The sequence below is a fragment of the Natrix helvetica genome (genome assembly GCF_964273705.1).
Source record: "Natrix helvetica genome assembly, chromosome: 7".
Classification (NCBI taxonomy): Eukaryota; Metazoa; Chordata; class Lepidosauria; order Squamata; family Natricidae; genus Natrix; species Natrix helvetica.
This window is the reverse complement of record NC_138558.1, coordinates 24685036-24707278: the sequence shown is the minus strand read 5'-3', so window position 1 is coordinate 24707278 and position 22243 is coordinate 24685036. Positions and strand designations below refer to the sequence as shown.

At 36.2% G+C, this 22243-nt stretch overlaps 1 protein-coding gene across 2 annotated transcripts in view; it reads right to left on the bottom strand.

The window, feature by feature from the left end:
* Positions 1-19478, bottom strand: part of SEC24B (SEC24 homolog B, COPII coat complex component) — a 30189-nt gene extending 10711 nt beyond the window's left edge. Inside the window, exons 1-11 of one of the 2 annotated variants that reach the window (XM_081959688.1) lie at positions 19219-19478; positions 17843-18550; positions 16216-16377; positions 10554-10658; positions 7799-7879; positions 6300-6490; positions 4063-4238; positions 2519-2621; positions 1857-1983; positions 1506-1615; positions 908-1020 (exon numbers count right to left, since the gene is read on the bottom strand). In XM_081959688.1, the coding sequence (XP_081815814.1) occupies positions 908-1020; positions 1506-1615; positions 1857-1983; positions 2519-2621; positions 4063-4238; positions 6300-6490; positions 7799-7879; positions 10554-10658; positions 16216-16377; positions 17843-18533 (1859 nt within the window). In that variant the 5' untranslated portion in view covers positions 18534-18550; positions 19219-19478. The remainder of the gene's footprint in view (positions 1-907; positions 1021-1505; positions 1616-1856; positions 1984-2518; positions 2622-4062; positions 4239-6299; positions 6491-7798; positions 7880-10553; positions 10659-16215; positions 16378-17842; positions 18551-19218) is intronic. The other variant, XM_081959689.1, reaches the window with a different exon arrangement.
* Between the last annotated feature and the right edge of the window lie 2765 nt (positions 19479-22243).

Genomic DNA, 22243 nt, shown 5'->3' with positions numbered 1-22243 from the left:
TTCACTCTAAATGTGGTGGTGGAGGAGGAGGAGGCAGCTCTTATTCTGGCAGGGGCTCGTCGTCGGCATCTTCAGCGGCAGCCCTGCCCCCTGTGAAAAAAACCGAAGATGGAGCAGATCCACGCAGATGACATCGCCGCAACGTGACTGGAGGAGGAATTCTGGGAGTTGAAGTCCACAAGTCTTCAAGCTGTCAGGTTTGAGGACCCTGGGTTTTTTTTTTCCTAAAGGGTTAGGGATGCAAGGATCTTGTAACTTGACAGCTTTAAGACTTGCGTGCTTCAAATGCCAGAGTTTCTGACCCAACATTTTGGTTGCTAAGCAGGAGCGTTGCTAAGTGATACTATATAACACTTTTAATTAAGCGGGTACCTTGAATAAACATAACTTTTGAGTTTCAAATAATACTGATTTTGTTGTTGTCTTAGGTGACACCTGTGAAAAAAATTCAGGCATAAAAATGTGCCGCTCAAACACTATACTTTTCTGCTCACGCTGAAAAAAAATTAGAGGGAACATTGTTCACAACTACATGGAAGTCACATTATCATTAGCAATGGCAATAGCACTTGAACTTATATACCGCTTCTTAGTGCTTTACAGCTCTCCCTAAGCAATTTACAGAGTCAGCATATTGCCCCCAACAATCTGGGTCTTCATTTTACTGACCTCCGTAAGATGGAAGGCTGAGTCAACCTTGAGCTGGTCAGAACCGAACTCCTGGCAGTGACCAATGAGTTACCCTGCAATACTGCATTCTAATCACTGCAACACCGTGACTTTTTAGACACTTCAGTGTTGTTAGACATTTCATTTCAAGTGGAAAAAAACCACAAGTTCCATCCAATCTTCCTTATGCTTTAAAAAGTAAGTACTGTTGTGTCCAATAAATACAGAAAGTTCTTACTTGTCTAAGTTTTCCATCAAAGACTGACACACAACTTCTAAGTATCCAGCTTCTATTGCATTATGGGACACATCAAACACAAATAAATATACTGCAGGTTGCGGAGGACGAAGCTGTAAGATAAGATTGATTTTTACTAATGTGCTTATTACATCAGTTCTAGCCTAAACAGGTTTGCCATTTATGTAACCCCACCCCACCCCCCATTTTTACACATATAAAGGTAAAGGTTCCCCTCGCACATATGTGCTAGTTGTTCCCGACTCTAGGGGTCAGTGCTCATCTCCGGCTCATCTTCAAAGCTGAAGAGCCAGCGCTGTGCGAAGATGTCTCTGTGGTCATGTGGCCGGCATGACTAAACACCAAAGGCACATGGAACGCTATTACCTTCCCACCAAAGGTGGTTCCTATTTTTCTACTTGCATATTTTACAAGCTTTCAAACTGCCAGTTTGGCAGAAGCTGGGACAATAATGGGAGCTCATTCCGTTACAGGGTGCTAGGGATTTGAACTGCCGATCTTTCTGATCGACAAGCTCAGTGTCTTAGCCGCTGAGCCACCGTGTCCCTATATCTGGACCTATAAAATATAAACTTACCATGTAGTCTGAAGAAGCAATGAACTCCACGGTAGAATTTTGGACCTCTGGACGCTTATGAGGCTCTCCATATGATCTTGTTAGAGGATTGTACATAAATTCTTCAGGAACTAAATAATACAATAAATGTATTGCATTTAAGTCATTTAAATAAGTTAAACAATGAAGAAATCAGCATAATAAAACCAAATAGAAAAATCAGCACCTACAATTATTTCAATTAGCAATACAACAATGTGTATCTCAAAAAACATAGATGTTACGATACCTAGAAAAAGATTCTTTGATACTGAATTCAGAAAGTTGGAACTCTGGAGGTACTGGGCATATTGGAGAAGGATCAATACTTACCATCATTAACTCTGTAGCACAGATTACATTTCCATCTCCTTTGGTCAATAAAAGACACAAAAGGATTGATGTAGGTTCTGCATGATCTACACCTCACAATGGTGCTTGATGTTATCACAGGCAATTGCTAAAAAAGCAACACAATTCTAGAATTAATCTGAGAGAAATTGTTTTCACAACTCTTTTATCCTAAACTGCCAGCAGCAAATGTTAAATTGACTGTGCACTGTTCAGAGATTAAGTACTAGAAACAACTATTCTTCTATAGTAAGGTAACAAGTAGCAAGCTGGAGAGCCCAGCCACAGAAGGCAATACTACACAAGCAACACTGTGAATTAATTTTTCAAGGTTTACCGAAAACCACTGAATTCAAGTAAATGCATTTAAATCGGTAAATGTCAATATTATCTTGAAAATATTTTACCCGTTTTCAGTGGTATATTTTTGTTTAGAATATCTGACCCATTAACAGCCCACACAATTTACAGCTTCCATCACTTAAAAGCTATTACTGTACTACACAAAATGTATATACTTCTATAATATATAAACCAAAATACATAATCACCTTATTTAAATTTATCTAACAAAAAACTTGTGGCAATAATACAATAATGCAATACAATAGTAGAGTTGGAAGGGACCTTGGAGGTTGTCTTACCGTTAGATCTCTGAAAGGATGTAGAAGCAACCCCAAGGGAAGTTTTGCTTTGTTTAAAAGTGCCTGAGTCTGAGGAATATTTGTCAAAGTGCATCGAAATGAGCTACAGAAAAATCACAAACACATGTCAATTATTTTGAACAATAGTACTGATTGTTTTATAGAAAAAAAAATCTTAAATGTTCAAGAGCCACATTACAGAGCTTGCCAAAAATCCTAGACAGGCCAGAATCTTGTATGTTCATTGCTCTTGTGGCCTGGAAACTCCAGAGACATTGAACATATTGGAGAAGGCCTACTGAGATTAAACTGGCAATTTATTAGGAGAGCAAATGTTTTAAAATACAAAAATAAATTATGACATACACAAGAAATGTGGAATAGAAAGCTATATATCTTCTCTTGCCCAATCGGTGACTTCAGGCTTTAAGGAAAGTCAAATATGTCTATCCAAAGCTGGGCAGAGGGTACTCTGGCCATAGCATCCAATTGCTGCTTGAGAAGGGGCCGAATGTCCAGAACGACCAAGTTAGAACTACTGCCTTCATTCACGAGAGGATGGCTGTATAAGAATGTGGGAACAATCTTAGGGAAAGAGGGGGAGATGCTTCCTAGAAAACAATCAGACAAGAGAGGAAGGTGCCCCCAGTAGCTTAATGGTTAGAGAAAAAAAAACTTAGAAAGGACAGCCCCCCCCCCCCCCCCCCCCGGGAGGCCGCCAAGTGTTCAAGCAGTTACAGGTGGCAGTGGGCAGTTTTGTACTTTCATCCAATCAAAATATAAGCACAACCAAAATATATGTATTAAATTCTTCTTTGCTCAGATTTATGTATCTTTAAAATTAAACCCAGTAACAGATTGGACCTGATAAGGTAAGTATTGATATCAATATTTGACTGAGAAATAGATAACAATGAGAATTGTTTTTCCCGTTTCCCTTCACATGTAATAGCGTCATATTTGACTTCACTATTTGTCATTCTATAGCAGCGGTCCCCAACCCTTATGGCTGGTAGGGGAGAAGGGAACCAGCCCGCTGCTCACTTAAGTCAAGCTACGCATGTGTGCCAGATCACCGTTCGCACAAGTCAAGCTGTGTGCGCCAGCCAGCTGACAATACAGCCCAGTTCTGAACAGGCCACGGCCCAGTAGTGGGCTGCGGCCCGAGGGTTGCGGACCCCTGTTCTACAAGATTCAGAATAAAATGTGGAAAGACTAAAAAGAAGTATTCTTAATTCCCTTTAGTCAAATGTTTTTAGAATAGCTTTCAAAGTGACTTCTATCAGTGGCAAACACGGAAAACCATGACAAAGTGAAAATGACACCACTTGTGCAGTGATATTATTATGCAAATACTACCCTTCTGGAGTTGTGTCCTGACATCCAATGCAACCTGTGGTATTTGATTATATAGTCATACAAATGTCATCCTTTGCCTCCCTGCAAATTTCTCTTGTTGAAAAATGGAACCAGGCACATCCTAAGACCAATTTTTCAGAGAAATTAAAACTGCAAGCATTCAAAAATTGTCATGTTATACCTACTCTGGGCTGCAGTTCAATTTTTTCAGATCAGAGTTCAGATTAGGCAAAGGAGGTGAAACTGGAGCAATAGGTAGAATATTTCTTTCTTGAATAAGATTCAAGGGTCTCAGACTTTCTGGCTGCTGTATCCCAAGTCCTCCCAAACTGGCTGATAGTTGATTCATGGTGGGATATACCTGAAAAAAGACATTTTAAAAAAGTATTAAAAGAAACATTCAACCCTTTTCCTCACATCAATAATATTTTCCAGAACTTTAACTCCTATTTCTATGCCACAGTACTTAATTTGCCATCCTGGTATGGGTTGGATTCAGAAGACCACTTTAAGTGGAAGCTCATTTCCCTCTTCCCTGTCTCCTTTAAGGCAAAATGCCCTCTTCATAACAGCTGTTCATCATCTGCTAAAATAAAAACTGAGAGGGAGCAAAAGCAATCCTGTATTCAAAAGTCAGAAGGATAAACATTTTCTCCCATCCCTGCCCAATTTTCAAATCAAAATGAAAACCTAGTGGTAATAGTGGTGGTAGTGGGATTATGAGACGACTACGGTAGAGAAGGTCAGCTACCTACCATTTACCAACTTCCACAGGCATCTCTCCCTCAGCCTACAAGTCATTTTTCCCTACCTCCTTTCAAACTCATACACATGTAAATTAGATGTACACAGATCTACTGACAAGCATTTTCATCTTCGCAATCCGTATACATTTGTGTTTTTAATATTTAGAGGAATTTGACATCTCCTACCCTTTCTTAGATCACCTAAAACACAACTTGAAAAAAATGCTTTATATTAACAAATTATAAACTTGCCTATCTTGTGGATAATTAAATATTACAGAATATAACAAAACATGCAATATGAATTTAAGGCTGCTGCAGATGGAATTGTGCCTTATATTTTTTGCTCCCCAAAGCATTTGATTCCAAGACATTTTCAATGGGTCTCCTAAGCTTAAAGTGCAGTATTTAAGAGAAATGTGACAAAAATATTTTATATGCAATATAGATGTTCTATATGAATTGCAATAAAGTTTATCTGAAGTACTTAAGCATATAATTTTCATTTAACCAAAAGAGAAGAATTAAGTGTATTCTCAATTCAGACACCATATACAAGATACCTCTGACAAAAGACAATGAAGTCTTTAAACTGAAGTCTAATGTGCAGTTTAGGCTCATTAAGGATCCAAATTATCTTATTCATTAGCTCCCACTAACTTTCCCCCATAAAACAGCAGAGCTAGAAAACAAGTGGAGCCATTCTATCAATTTTGTTGAAAAATCAACTCCTCCCCATTTTTAAGTGTTCAATTGTCCATTATAAAAATGACCAAATCCCTTTAAGAAATAACTCGTGTTCATCTCTTCCATTCTTACACAGTCCTTTTAGATTGTAAATTGGTGGATTAGGACTGCTTCATTTTTTAATTGATCCTACGTTAATCAGTGAACCATTTAAGTGAGCCGTGGTGGCACAGTGGTTAGAATGCAGTACTGCAGGCTACTTCGCTGCCTGCAATTTTGCAGTTCAAATCTCACCAGGCTCAAGGTTGACTCAGCCTTCCATCCTTTTGAGGTCTGTAAAATGAGGACCCAGATTATTGGGGCAATATGTTGACTCTGTAAAACCGCTTAGAGAGGGTTGTAAAGCGGTATATAAGTCTTATTGCTATTAAGGGAAAGAGTTCTAAGAAAAGTAATTAGAGGGGACTACTGTTAAACATGATTATGCTGAGCACTTCAAACTAACTATCCAGCTAAAGATACAGTAATAAACATTCTTACAAATCACAGTCAGGCTTCTAAGAAAACCAAACCATTTTTTTCCTATATGAGATGATAAAGGAAATGTAGAAGCAGGTAACTTCTGAATTTTCTAGTTTCAGTTAAGATTTTCTTTGCTATAAACATTTTAAATCTTCCCTTTTGCTAGGGAAACAAAATCATGTATTTATGTACTCATTTACTTCTTTAAATTTATAAATTAAATTATAGCTAGCTGCTTCAGTAGATGTTGGGAAGATTACGATGTCCAAATAAACATGTAAGACTTTAAAACATAAAGCATACATTTAATATGAATAAACTTTTTCTTTAACCGAACTATAGAAAGTAATTTTCTAATCCAAAGCATTCACATTCTAAGTCTAGTCATGCATAATGAAACATTCTTTCTTATTCAATTTATTTGACCCAAGTTTCATCATGGATATAAGGTTTTCAGGATTCCTAACCTGTGGATACTGCGAAAATCCAGAATTATATCCAGAGTTATTTGGTTGCATGGCAGGAGATGGCAAAGATGATGTCACATTCTGGTATCCTGGCTGAAGAGGAGGATACCCACAACCAAATGACTTGGAGACTTTAGACATCTGAGGAACAGAGGAAATAGGAGGTGGACTACTTGCTGCAGAACATGTTTCTAGACAGGGAAAAAAAGGTTAAAATTTCTTTCTTATAAAACACAAGCATCAAAATACACTGAGCCAAATATAGAAGCATAATACATTTATTATTAGCAAAGCTGTAGACTTACACATGCTATATACCATTTAATGAAAATTTTTTTTTTAAAAAAAATGAATTTGATTAAAAATCAATGAAACAAATGATGTACATCTTTTTTTCCAAATGCACACATTTGAAACAATAATTTTAACACATTTTAAATGTTTTCAAGCCAAAGAATTGAACAAATTCTTTTTTATATTTAATGGATGTTGACTTTACAAAACTACCTTTTTATCTTTAAAGGAAAAGGTAAAAGGTTCCTCTCGCACATACATGCTAGTCGTTCCCGACTCTAGGGGGCGGTGCTCAGCTCCGGTTCTAAGCCGAAGAGCCAGCGCTGTCCGAAGACTCTGTGGTTATGTGGCCAGCATGACTTAACGCCAAAGGCTCACAGAATGCTGTTACCTTTTCACCAAGGTGGTCCCTATTTTTGTACTTGCATTTTAATGTGCTAGGTTGGCAGAAGCTAGGGCAAGTAACAGGAGCTCACTCCGTTATGCGGCGCAAGGGAGTCAAACCTCCGAACTGCTGATTTTTCTGATTGACAGTTTCAGCGTCTTACCCACTGAGCCACCGCGTCCTTTTACTTACTTAACTTTATATTTACTCTTCATTTACTCTTCATTTAATTGTAGTCTTAAAACAAAGATATCTTAAGCTGCATGGGATAAAAGTAAGGGTATAACTGGAATATAACATTAGATTTGAGGGTTTTTTTGGCAATATAATAAATAAGCATCGACATCGGCCATTAAAGAGATACCCCCCCCCTCTCTTGTACGCGTAGCTGATAAGCAGAGAGTGAGAAAATTAGGAAATATGACTCTATTTCTGATGCCTGTTCATCTGCCATGACAAAGTTACATAAATATCTTATGCCTAGAGCTAGTATCATTATACTTACGTGACAAAGTCTTTATGACATGCTTAGTTCCTTCAAGAATTTGCTCTTTCGTGGAGGCTTCTATTTATACAACTTGGCAAAGCTTTTTTTGCTACAGTCTTCTTCTAGGCAGTTTTTAACTTCCTAGTTTAGCTTACAGCCCTAGACCTTCTTAGTGATCTTCCACCCAAATATTAACAAACTTTATTCCGAATTAATTTTTTGAGTCTCGGAAAGGTTGGTCAGATACAGCTATGTGGCTGGCTTTATTACTGTAAGTTGATTTTTTAAAAAGCGGTATTGATGCTATTAATTATTAAACAGAAGACAATTCACCTGGATAGCCATCACCTTCGAGGGTGTCATAATTGTTGAGAACAGGAGATGCACTGCTAGTAGTGGAAGAGCTGTCAATAGCTAGAGAGAAAATACAGACATTCAACTGATAATAAGTGCATGCTAATAGATGCATAATACTATCTGCTACAAAAACTGTAAAGATCTTACCGGGAATTGCAATCTATGGGTAATTTCACAAGTTACTAGAAAACCTACTTGTAAAGAACAGCTGAAGTCAACTGAACAAGTACATTAGCATCTATTCAAATACCCTAAAAAGGTAACATGGGAAAAAGCCAATTAAAAAAGCAATAATCTGAAAAGTTAGCCATGTTTATTCTTGTTTGTAAGTTTTAAGATAGTATCTATATATTATGTCTCTCCATTCAGAAACTTCTGAGTTAGAGAATTACTTGCAAAAATGAACAAGGGCAATAAAACCTATTATGCTTTGGAAGCACTTGAAAATGCATAACTATGAGAAAAACGATAATCAAGGACTTTTTTCAAAGGATTTCCTTAGTGCAGAAGAAATAAGTTCTTACGTCCTTATTCATATTCAAATAACCTTTTATGAAGAGACATTTCATGGTCATAATCATGAAATACAAACACAAACATTCTTTGATATTAAGTAACTATAAACCAAAGACACAATGGTGTTAATCCATGCAGGAGTTCTCTTGCAATAAATGTGCAGCAAACAACGCACACACAGAGGGGCTCCAAAATTTTCTTTCACCCAATGAAATGTTTTTCTGTTGAAGGAAAAAATTGGGCAGAGGAGGGGGGGGGGCTTATGACTATTGCAAACCATACTGTGCCCTTTGCCGAGTGTTGTTAAAAGTGCAAAAGATGAGGGATGATTATGTTCAAAACATTAATCTGAACTGTTCATGTTCTTCCAGCCATTAGGTCCACAAAACATGCAGAGAAAATTGGACACAAACACATGCCTGAAGAGGTTGGTAGGCTGTATACCTCAAAAGATTATGCTAAAAATCACCATTTACAGGTGTTACTTGACTAATTATGACAGAAGCATTCAACTCAAAGGGTGCTTTCTTATAAAGACTTACCAGGAAGTAAGTCCTATTGAACTCAAATGACCTTTACTACTTCCTAGAAATTTACAAAGATTCCAGTGTCAATGTCCAATGTATAACAATTGTTTATTATACTGGGATATTACACATCTGCTGTGTAGAAGGTGAGGCAATACTACCTGCCATTTGCCAGATGGGTTTCAGGAAAAAGATAAAACTGAAAACCAAATTAAAAATTAGGTTTCAGTATCAACATTCCATTATTTATATCACTTTTGTATTTCAGAAGATTCCCAAAATTAAAAAAAAAAAATCTCCAATACATTTCTAGTACTGTAGAAAAATTCTCACACTGCATTGAATTCTCCAACTTTGCAAGCGAATGGATAAAATGTTTGAGGTAGGACAATTTTATAGCTGTCCCACCTCAATTATGAATACATTTTCTAATTCATTTGTGCTTTTAATTCAGTCTTTCAATAATCAGAATAATAGAAGATGGAACACTATCCCATTACTATACCAATTTTTAAGAAATATGGTGACCAAAGCAGCTGGAACAGAAATTTCACAGTAATCTTTTGGATTTGTAAATAACTTGACTCTCTTAGCATCTACTATGTACATGGGATTGAGTATATTAAACAAGCTGGTCAGTAAATAATATAGATTTTTAATTCTTTTAAATAGATTGTGGAAATTAATTGCACTGTATAACTTTGTAAAAGTGTCCCTACATATTAGCATCTGGCATGGGTGATTCACAGCATTTTATATGTCATAAAACAAGGAAACTGACAGTGCCGAAACTTTTACATTCTATTATGAAAAAGAATAAACCTGTGTGTAAGTGAAAACAGAACAATTTTAGCTTGAGAACTGCACTTAAATTTTGAAATCTTTAGGATATTATTGAAAGCACATTTTTACATGCTAAGTTAGCAATATTGCCATACGTATTGGGGCAATCTATACAAAACATTTACACATAGGTGTACATGATTTAATAATACTCTTCCTTTTTAAAAAAAAAAGTTTGTTTTAATTTTTCTTTACTTTTTTTTTTAAAAAGCTTGTTTTCTTATTTTAAATTATGTTAAATTACACTTTTTAAAGATAAAGCTTTAGTCAATCATCTTTTGATTTCAAGCATCTTCCAAGTTCATTTTTCTCAGATGCTTGCCTAAATTTATTAAAACTGAAATAATCTACACATGATAGGCACTGTCTCCCTTTCAGGAAAGGCAGAATGTAATGTATTGGCAATGGTTAACAATTTATCACATTGCAATGTTTGCTTTGGCAGTAAGATGGAAAGTCTGTTTCCATAATGGGAAAGCAAGGTGTATGTAGTATTTACAGTGATGCTAAAGAAAGAAAGAAAGGATATTTTTTAAAAACACCTCCAAACTACACATATTATATCAAATACTGTAAACCTATTTCTAATAAAGGAGATGCTCATTTTTATAGCCACTTATATTGCAGTAAGCTCCTTTCAATTACATGTGACTAACCTCTATCTAAACATGTAAAATAATTCAATAATGAAACCCTGGCTTCTTTTGTACAAATCTTTTCAACTCTTAAATGAATATTATTTAGGCTCCAAAATGATAGTTTGTTTGAATTACTTGCACTGAAGAAATGGAATAATGCCATCAAAAGTGAAAAGTTAGAAATACTGGTGCAAAGCTAAAGCAGACCTGCTTCCTCATCCTCATCCTCCTCTTCCTCATCATCTGAACTTGATGACAAGGGAGTTGCTGAAGAGCTAGCTTGGTTATTAACATATCCACCATACTGCATGCCTGTAAAAGTGGAAAGCACAAATACCAGAGTCAAACACACAGGAAAGGCAAGAAATTGAAAGCACGAATAAAAGCATTGAAGTAACACCAATCCAAGCACAACAAAGGACACTAACATGAAGAGCAACCTAGTTAACCCCGAAGAAGTTCTCTTTATAGAAGTTAACCACCAGTTCTGGATGCTGTGGTGTTAGTAACAGGCAGAGAAACTTAGTAGTAGAACAGAACACTATTTACCCATCATTAGAGATTTTAAGAAGTCAAAATTGTTTCTTAATTATCGAGTTACATTGAGAAATCATTGCTCTTGATGTAGAAGTATCGAACAGTGTTTCTCATCCTTGACAATTTTTAAGATATGTAGACGTCAACTCCCAGCATTGAATACTGGCTGGGAAATTCTGGGGGTTGAAGTCCACAGAACTTAAAAGTTGCCAACGTTGAGAAACACTGATCTAACCCACCACCAGTTCTACAATTTTTATTGTTTCTGGTTTATGTTGAATAGTACAGTGACTTTTAAACTATACTGTGCTTTGTTTTATGACTGAAAACCATTGGGAAGTAATAATATATAAATGAAAGGAATAACAAATAATAAAAGATTAGCCAGCAATGTCAATCCATCACTCTTGGCACAGAGAACAGGATATTTTTTTCAAGTCCAATTATCCATTGTCTTGGAAGTACCAAAGCCCATCTAGATAGTAAAAGACTTTTTACAAGAGATCCTAGGTAATCCTTAACATCAAAATCTATTCCACAGCTTCTGAAGACTGAGGTTTCTTCTCACTTTCCTTCATTCCCCCATCCCCACCCCAAAATGATACTTTAAATGGTGATTTTATTTTACATTTATATTTATTTACAAAGAAAAGTAAAGCACTTCAGCAAAGCTTCAGAGGTGATTTCTTGATCAAGATAACTGAGAAAGTCTTCTTTGAAAAATTCTTAAAGAATTTAGATGGATAGCCATGGATCACTGAACAGATCTGAATAAGCCTTAAAGTTACATCAACTCAATAAATTCCAGTTAAGAGCAAAAGAATCTGTATCAGGCTGATAACAAAAGTTTGGGGTACAATATGAGGTGACATGGAAAAACCTGTATATAACTGGCCTTAGAGAGGACCCTGGGCTATAATTTGCAAGCAACAACTTATAGCAATTGACAGTTTGGGAAACAAACAATAATATTAATTCATGCACATCTGTGCATGAAAGTGGAAGCTAGCAAGGAACAGCCTGAAGAGCAAGCCTGAGAATTTAAGAAAACAAACAAACAAAACCCAAGAATACACCAAAATCTGTTTCAGGAAGTATTTTAAATTATTTTTTCCTAATTGGAAATCAGTAGTAATCAACTATTAGATAGAACACTTTGATATAATAAAAAATTATTTTTAATTGATTATTTTTAAATGTGATTATTTTTAAATCCTTGTATTTTCCTTAATCTCTCATTTTGTGCCCTCATTTTCACATAACATTACATTGGAAATTTACAACTTTCATTATATAGAAACAATCATTTACTGTAAATTCAAACTATGATGTAGGAAAGGAGAGAAAATGGGGTTGTCAGCAATGGAAATGAAAATTATTTTGATAAATCTTCTAATTATAGCAACTAGAATGCATAAAGTGTACCTGACTTTTTATGAAAGAAGGCTCCACTTATACATTTAAAACAGATATATGTTTTGAAACATGTTTCAAGATATGACTAACATTCAAATTATTTTTTTCCAAATACCCTTGGCTATTAGTTACCAGCCATTTGTAGCGAAAAATTTAGGCAAAATGTAACCCCTGAGACATCATGCTAATAATAAAAGTAAATACTGTCAATTTCATGGTTCTCCCACTTGTAACATGTGGCTGTGAAATGTAGACCATAAAAAAGCTAAATAAAATTGTTGAGAATAACTTGGACCAGAACAACAAATCATTCAATACTCCATGATACAAACTCAGACTGCTCAATGGAAACTCAATGAAATAAGATTTAAATATTTTAGATATGTAAAGAAATGGCAAATATAAATGAAAAATCCCTAATGTACAGAAATCATTTGAAAGCAATAATAAGAAGTCATTAGAAAATAAGTTGACAAATGGATGACACAAGTCAAAGCTTACAAGACTTTAAAAAATATGTCATCAAGAGACAATCTTGGCAAGCAGTTCATCTAATCTCAGAGTCAGATGTGACCGGATAACTGAACAATTGAGAATTTTAATTAACTTACAATAGCTATTACTAAAGTTATTTATTTGTTAAGTGTAATACCAACATCTAGGCCAGGGGTGGCGAACAAGTTCGACAAAAAGAGCCAAAATTTTAAACTGTGAGAGTCAGAGAGCCACACCACGCAGTGACCTGCCAAAACAGACAAACACTCACACAAAAGCATATAATTTTAACAATAATATATTAAACACATAATATAACATGCTCAGTCAGGTGTTTTTTGTTATAAATTTTTATAAACCCATTAGAGCTGCTGTATAACTTTTAAATCCATAAATAAGTGGAATCTCTGTCCACCTAACAACCTACAAGATTACTTGATGACCACAACCAGGAATGCCACACTTGCAGTCATTAAACAAAGCAGTCACATATCTCGCTTAATGACTGCTTTGCTCAGTGATGAGATTGTGATTGTAAATCGAGTACAACCTATACATGGGTAAAGCCTGGTCCTAATATTATCTTCCTTTAACCTAATATATGTATTATAATATATATATGAGTTTGGATTATCTTTGACATCTATTACAATTACAGGCTGTGAGAAAAACACTCATAGAATTTTGGGAAATATACTAACCATGGAAATTCAATTAAATGTTTTCTCCTATTTAAAACTCTGCTGCTCCTGAACCCAGAGCTTCAATATGCAACCATTATTATTAATTTGAGCAATCATTAGAACCTCACGGAATCCTGCAGCAACTGTGCTAGACTTTTTTTTTTTCTTAAAAGAGTTTTGTACAAACACATTTTCCCCCTTTTCACCCCCCCTCCACACAATATAAATCTCATACAAATGCTATACCCCCCCAACCCCCCCCGCAAAAATTCACATTCAAATATTATACCAAACATTTTGCCCCCTCCCCTCCCCCCATCTTAAAATAGATTACTCATAACCCCTCTCCTCCCAGCAAACACTATATAAATTTCTCTTAGATTAATAATAACACACTGATCCCATTTTCTAAGCTAATTTAACATCTATAACTCTTAATATAAATTTCTCCTAGCCTAACAATGTTTCAATAGTCCCTGTGCTAGACTTTGAAGCATTATTTTTTTGGGCGCAGCAGAGGGCGCTGTTGAGCTAAACCCGGAAGTACGAGCTGGTGGAGCGGAGGCAAGCGTCGTCGACCGTACTTCCGGGTTTAGCGCGCGATCCGAGCCACAGTATACTAAATAATGGTAAGAGGCAAAGAGCCTCATTTATTTTGGCCGCGAGCCGCATGCGGCTTGCGAGCCGCGTGTTCGCCACCCCTGATCTAGGCCATCTAATCATTGAAGTGCAGAATCGTTTATATGAAAAAAATTCAGATACCGGATCGATGGATGCCTTCAGATTATGTAAAGTGCAAAACCTATTCAGGATTGTCCATTGCTGAGGTGGTAGTTCAAAGCTTGGCTCCTTTTTGTGGGGTCATTTATATGTCTACCTATGTCTGGGCATTCAGCGACCCATTTGGCTTTCCATTGGGAATAGAACTTAAAATTGTTGGGCATATTATTAAACATATTACTAAAGTATAAACAATCAGATAACAATCAGAATGATTCTCATCATACAACTTCCTTCCACGTTTCTTCAATATACTGTACACCTTAAAACCAAAACAAAAAACTGAAATATGGAAGTTCTGCCCTTCTGTGAGGCTAGTGGCACTTTTGCAAAAACAAAAGCTAAAATGATATGCCTGTTATGTTTCAACAGGATCTAAACTCAGAATAGCTATGTATGTTTTACCCATGAAAAGTAAAAGCCACTTGGGTCGCAAAAATTTGGACAATCACAAGAAAGCAGCAAGAGATGCAGGAAAACTAATCCTGTGCTTACTATTTATTGGCTTCTGCATCTGGAGGCCTGATGTAGTAGCCTCAACCCAACCCTCTCTTCCTGGCATCTGTCTCTGAAGTCCTCTCAAACAAATGCACAGAACACAGTGATGAATGAATAACAAAGTCAAAAATTCTAAATCAAGTAACCAAACTAACGTAACTTATTAGCATAGAATCTTGGAGTGAAAAAAAGACAATAGATGGATGAGTTTATTGAGTCTTAAGTCTGCGTATAAACTCAGGACATGTTCTTTTTCTCCCACCAATTGAGGAACTTTGGGTTCCTTTGGAGGTGTTACTCACTACACATATACAAAGGCTTCCTGACTCTTCCTGATTTGTGGATGTTCTGAGGCATTAGATGTTGAGATATGTAAACCTTAATTAGTCAGTGATCTCTTCATCTCTCCACATTTTAACAGAAATCTTGCAGCACTGGTTCATAAGAGTTTCGGTTGCCAACTGGATGTAAGCTCCAGTCCAGCACTGAATCTAATGGCCCCCACAGCAATTTCTTTCTCTCTAAGATTTTGTCCAATGACATATTAATTCTCTCTGTGCTATGCAGTCCTTGAAATCCTCTTGTTTTACTTCCAAATTCAAACATTGTATACCACTTCTTGCCAAAGCTAAACAGCAATAGGGACATGACTGATCTCATCTGTTACTATGGCCAAAACAGGAGAATTAAAAACAAACAATGGCAACAAGAACAAAAGACATTTTCCAACTACAGCAATTAAAGGAGAGTAAAATATTCAGAACACTCAACAGATATTGGCTTCCACTTGAAATAAAACCAACCCATCTGGGTTGATCTGGGTCCAAAAACAGACATTTTGGGTTTGAGCGTGGGCCACCTGAAAACTTCTGTACTGCCTTGCCCAGAACATTTTGTACATACATGAAAATAAATTTAATTTTTGTAATTTAATCTGCTTTTATACTTACAATTGTCAAAGGTTTGTATGTTTTATCTTGGTCTAAACTGCTCAAAGTCACTTTAAACTGTGAGATGGGCAGCAAATAAATTTGATAAATAAATGTGTACATCCTCCTAAAAATATATCATGCATTATGACAATATTTAAACAAAAGATCACCATTGGGATAACTTGATTCTGACTCTATAACTTGCAATTCTGAGAAGACAAATGCTGTCAGGCATTAATTGCAGGCTCTTATATGTTAATTAAATAGGTAGTATTTATTAATTAAATTTATATGCTGCCCGTCTCACTGTCCCAAGTGATTCTGGGCAGCTTACAATAGAATAAGTTACATACATTATATATGCATTATAAAACATGGACTATATTTAAATTAGAACTAAAGCCTTACAAATATTAAAATTACAGGCCTATACACTGTTTTCAGGATTACCCATACCAACCAATAGCTGTTTTATTAAAATATAATTTGGAGCACATATTTTTTTTTCTTTTAAGCCAATTTATATACCTTCATGAGGAAAGGAATCTGATGACTGTGTAAGACAAGATGAAGTGATGGGCTTTCCTGTCTTCTCTACAATAGATGTTTTAACTGAAGAAGCTGCAGCTGAAGCCACTCCTTGGTTAGGTTTTACTGACTGGATATTCTGATTTACATAATGTGGTGACCCTGAAAAATCAAACATGGGGAGTATACATTAGAAGGGATGGATTACTTATGCTAATTTACAAATAATTTTCAAAGTGACAGCAATTGGACATTTAAAAACAGATAAAGAATGAAATTTTTGAAAATGGCAGGAACAGAAGCATGCAGATAACAGATTCAAAGGTTTGTAATAAAATTAGGGTCATTTACAATACGCCTATTAATATAGTTTGATAAGTTTGTCTAAGTCTTAAATGATACAAGAAAAGCAAGCAAAGATGACAAATCCCATATTTACAATGTAATTTTTATTCTCATGAAAGAGAAGATTGAGGAACCTTCGTCTTAATGACTGAACCTACTGATTACACCCAGTGTCTAATTCTTGATGCCTGTTATATCACAATAGATCAGGGCTGTCAAACTCCTGGCCCATGGCCTGGCCACGCCCACATCATTTAGCAAAGGGGGGGAGAAAGTCACAATACATCACATGATGCCGCCATGACATTGCAAGTTTCACACCCCTGCAATAAATGAATATAATAAAAAATGAAGAATTTTTCAAAGAGTTGAAAAATGTGTGTGGGACTTCTATGAATCTTTTTATTACTAATTTGCTTCATTACACATATTTGCTTTCTATTCAGGTAGTCCTTGATTTACAAACGTGAGAGTTCAAAGTTACAATTGAGGTGGGAAAAATGACTTATGACCATTTTTCACACTTATGACCATTGCAACATCACTTCAGTCAAGTGATCAAAATTGAGTCGCTTGGCAACTGACTCATGTATGACAGTTGCAGGTTCCCAGGGTCATGTGATCACATTTTGCAACTTTCTGTTAAGTAAAGTCAATGAAGAAGCCAGATACACTAACTGTGTTAGTAACTTAACAACTGCAAGGTCATAAAATGGGACAAAACTGACTTAACAATATCTCATTTGCAATAGACATTTTGGGCTCAATTGTCAACTTTACTCAGTACTACCTACACATTTATTTGTTTACAGACACCCAAACACTGAATGGATGTTTGGAATCAAACTTGAAAAACAAATTAGCCTATTGAGGATCGTTAATATCAGCAAGAAAATGAATAATCAGCTTCCAGTTTTAAAAAAAAGCAATAAAATGAAAGTAGTCTGAGAATAATGCACAAATCAGCATTGCCTGCTATAGGTAACATATTGCTTATTAAAATCCTGTAAATAATTTTTATTATTTTAAAGATTTGGGTGATTTAAATAGAGCAAACAATCTTGCACATAAGACAATAATTTATTTTAATAGCACCAAGTTACTTGGTTTATATTATAGTTCAGAAAGAAAAAGCAACCTGGAGAGAGGAAAAAATATTGAAAATATGAAGCATTTTTGTAAAAACATTTAGCTTCCTTAGCTTGCACACATTATGTACAACAGTCAATTTATTTTAAGCATATTTGTATTTTATGTCACATATAATTTCTCTGTGCAATACCTGTACTCATTGTGTTGTTTGCTTCAGGAAGAGCTCCTGTAAAGCTGCCATGATTCCCCTGAGCCAACTGGAGCTCTGGAGCACTCCATGATGCAGAAGTGTAGCCCAAAGGAACTCTGGGTTGTCCTATAGGTGGGGCACTAGTTTGATTACAATAAGCACCTGCTGCATTCAAATGGCCATGTGCCATCACAGGCTGGGTACTAGGCATCTGCCCATATGGATTGTCAGTGGACATGGGAGGATATACAATATTAGGGTATGCAGCACTAGACACAGGAGGCATGGGATAATGGCTAGAGGAAGCAACAAATCCCTGAGATGGAACAGAAGAGCTGGCAGAATACAAGACGGAATTGTTGTAGGGACCAGTAAATGAAGAATATGACTGTGAAATGCTGGTATGCAACTGGGATGCAGGAGGTACTGTTCCTTGGAAAAGTCCTGGTGGTTCTGCATTATGAGGTGCTCTATTGTACAAGTGTTGTGATCCCTGTGAATTTAACATCTTCGGTGTCACAGACGAGACATTAGCATTTTGTGCTGGTACAGAACATTGGGGAGAATAGTAATCTGCACCATAATAGTTTTCCAGCTGTGAAGGAATCGCTTTACTGGGCACTTGTGAGAAGTTTCCTGAGGGAGCTTTATAGTTTTGAGGATGTGATCCATATCCAGGGGAGAACTGCATCAGATTACGTGATAGTCCTGAAAGAGAGATTACAGCAATTAAAAGCGCTTACACTTTAAATGAAGAGTATGAACTCAAACATTAGTAGGACATATAAAAAAAGGTGGGAAGCCACAAATTAAGTTTCAGGATGTTTTTGCTGGAGAAAGTCTATCAATATAACCACTAAGAGCTGACACTAATTTGGTGACATATAATCACTCAATCAGTATAGAGAATGAATAATTTTGAAGAAACCTGCACAATGATAATTCAGTGCAGCCACTGAACCAGTTCATGTAAAAAATGTATAGCAGAAATGAGTGGAAAATATCATCTATATAATTTTACAATTACAGAAGACAGTACAAGCTCACTTAATATATTTCACTTCTTTTCAATGGGAACGAGATATTTACACGATATATATCACAAAAACCAAAATTTAAAGATGCTAACAAGAAATATTTAAACTATAACAAATACAGGCAACTCGTGTTTCAGCCTAAGATTGAGTCTTATCCGATATACTGTGTTTTAGGTTCATAGACACACAGACATAGATATATAGATATAAGACATGATGATATTTCAATTTACTTTGAGGTAAATTTGAGGTCCGTGCTGCATCTTTCCTAATGTTCTAGATCTCAGGGATAATCCATTCTCTCGGGGCTTCAGTCCAGTTCAATGTCCCTGTACTTACCCGAGGGAAACAAGTCAGTCGGCCACGATCAAAATTTTTGTTGAGCAGCCTATTCGTTTCTCCTAATGATGTATCCGACCCGTCTTGCCCCGCTTGTCCGCTCTTCCTTGCCGGGCCACAGTGTTTATTTACAGCTCTTCTTCCCAACACCACTTGCTGGAGTCGGCGACGATAATGGTTGAGGCCCGTACGGGACTTCCTTATATGCCCTTTTGGCCGACCAGAAGGAAACCACTACCTCTTAATCGTGACCCCGGAAGTTCCGCCTCAGAAAGCCAATGGGCAGCGCCTATTGGTCTAAAATGTCTCCCAGATTGCGCTGCGAATAGGTGGTTTTGCCGGGACTTCCTCTCCACCCAAAGATAAACAGTCCCGTGGCTGGTAGAAAAAATATTTATAGTGGTGAGCGCGAAATTGGAGTAATGTTAGTGTTTTCATAATAGTTGGTTTAATATTGGTTTATTGAATAAGTTATGGATGGATGACAGATAAAAGCCAGAGTTTAGAAACGGAAATGGCTGGGTTAATTAATATATCGTTGCTAAGCTGTAGCTTAACTACAACATAATGTGAAAGCAATGGTTTCTTTGTGTTGTGCTTGGCTCCTGGGGCTGATTATTGTATGGGTATGTAGTTTTCTTGGCAATATTATAGAAGCAATTCACTGCTGCCTTCTAAGGTTGTGCGCGCGCGCGAGGTTATGTGTTTTACATGTATAACTTACGGCGAGGATATTGGCTAACGATCTTCTACACTAGGCTAGTCAGGTCTGATTTTGAGCCAAGGTTGCTAGATGCTGCTACCTAAGAGATCCTGGTATTTTGAATAAACAACAATTGGTTGAGTTCACACAGCATGCTAAGTCATAATGTACTTTGTTTGCTTAGTATGATTGATAAAGACAGTGTTTTTGGTTACCTAGCTATGCTGATATTCAATTACAATACCAACAATCGTTTTTAAAATTTCAGTTTTGAGTCAAATCAGAAAAAAAACTTTATTGGACAAAGATATTCTATACGAACAAAGAAGGGACAAATAGGTTTGTATTTTTTAATCACAGAATGGACATGTCTTCTTAGATGTGTTATATATGCTTTACATATGTGCTAAACATGTTTAAAGATCAAAAAGGGTCTTCCTCATTTTGGCATCTGTGAGGTACTGAGATTGTCTTTTAATAATTGTATGTGTGTGTGTGTGTGTATTTTCATAGATTTTCACGGGTGTAGGTATGCTGGTCTTGTTGTATTCAGGTCTTTTCCCATGTAAGACAATCTAGACTACAGGGCATTGATTGTCTTTTATTTTGTCCAGTGAATACCATCATTAGAATTACTATTTCTATTTGTGTTTGATTACACTTTCAGAAGTATCTTTCAAAAATTATTTGAAGCAGATAATTCTAGAAGAAAATATCAATTAGTTAAATAAATTAAAAGTTATTTAATAATTGCTCAATATAACAAAAGTTAAGTATTCCAGACAAACTACATTGGATTATTTTGTGCAGATCTGTCTGTCTTTCTGTCTGTCTGTCTGCATAAATATTTGAATTTAGTGACAAATCCCCTCTAAATTAGTAAATACTAAAAATAATGAAAAGATAAGTAATTTCCAACCCCTTTTTATTTCAGTTACAACATTTATTAACATAGCTCTAAAAACTATATAATATAAAATATAAACATTTAATCCCCCCACCCTCTCTCTCTGTATTCTTGTTTAAATTTAGAGAAGCTTCTGTACATACTCTTAGTTTCATCATTGCTGCGTATTTTTCAAGTTCCCAATCAAATATTGTCACTATATTTTTTTTTCAGTGTTGTTCAATGCAACTTGACTCCCTGTGAAATCAAATATTAGATCTTATGTTTTTGTTAAACTATTCTGGCTGAAATACACTATTGTAGTATTAAAGAATTTAAAGTACAGCAGGCAAAATAAATTCAGCAATTCAAACAAAAATGGAACATTCTTTAAAAGAGTATTAAAGTATTATTTTTAAATCCTTTTAAAGGGAGCTTTAGACTTTTAATGGAATGTTTCATTTGAAACATTTTAAGCTCTTATTTTGCAATGCAATGTTACCCTGAAATACTTACAAGACCCTAAATGCACGAAAGTACAATTGTAGCAGCTGCTTTCTTTGTTAATGTTGGCCTGTGGATTTGAGTGGCTTGGCATGGCTGCTGCTGAGTGAGTAAAAGGAGAATAACACCCCCCTCTATTCTGGCCTTCAAGGGCAGCTGCTCTATTAAGAGGCTTGATGAGCTGTCCCGGCTGCTAGCCATGGCTGGTGTGGGGAGATTTTATGACAGGTGTCCCATATAACAAAGTTCACAGGTGTTAGGTACTCAAGTAGAGAGGGGCATCCACCTTTTAAGTTACTGTAGAATATACTGTTAGTATAACAAAAAATTGGACAAAGAGGAGTGAAGAGAAGTGGAGATAAAAGACAGCAATTGGAGTAAACAGAATAGCTGGAAAGAGAGAAGTTGGACCAAGAATTGAAGCATGCTGAACATTTGTTGGTTTCTGATTAGAGTGAAAAGAACAGTCCAGAATGACTTACTTGGAAGAAGGGAAGTAAAGACATAGTGGCATGAAAGCTCCACACAAGTCTCAAGGATGGATTTGGTTGACTGCAGGTGTCAACTACATCAAAGATCCTGGAGGGAGCAGAGGGTATCAGCTGTCAATAGAGAAGCCTTAGTTCCTGGGGTGGGTGCGGACGACAACTCAGCAGAAGACCCTGAGAGAGATTCATCCTTCAATGGAGAAATGATAAATGTTTTGGCTGTGAGGAGAATATTCAAGCAACACTGAACACCCTATGTAAAGTCCAGTCCTTTTTTTTTAAGACAACACACATCAAGCCAGAAACTAGAGGGAGATATAAAGAAAGGAGGAAGCAGAAAAAAGAGAGGTAAAAGTCACTGGGAAGGAGACCTAGAAGGAAATCTAACATCAGAATTGTGTGGCTTAGCCCTGCTGTAAATATGTCATACAAATAACTAGTAGA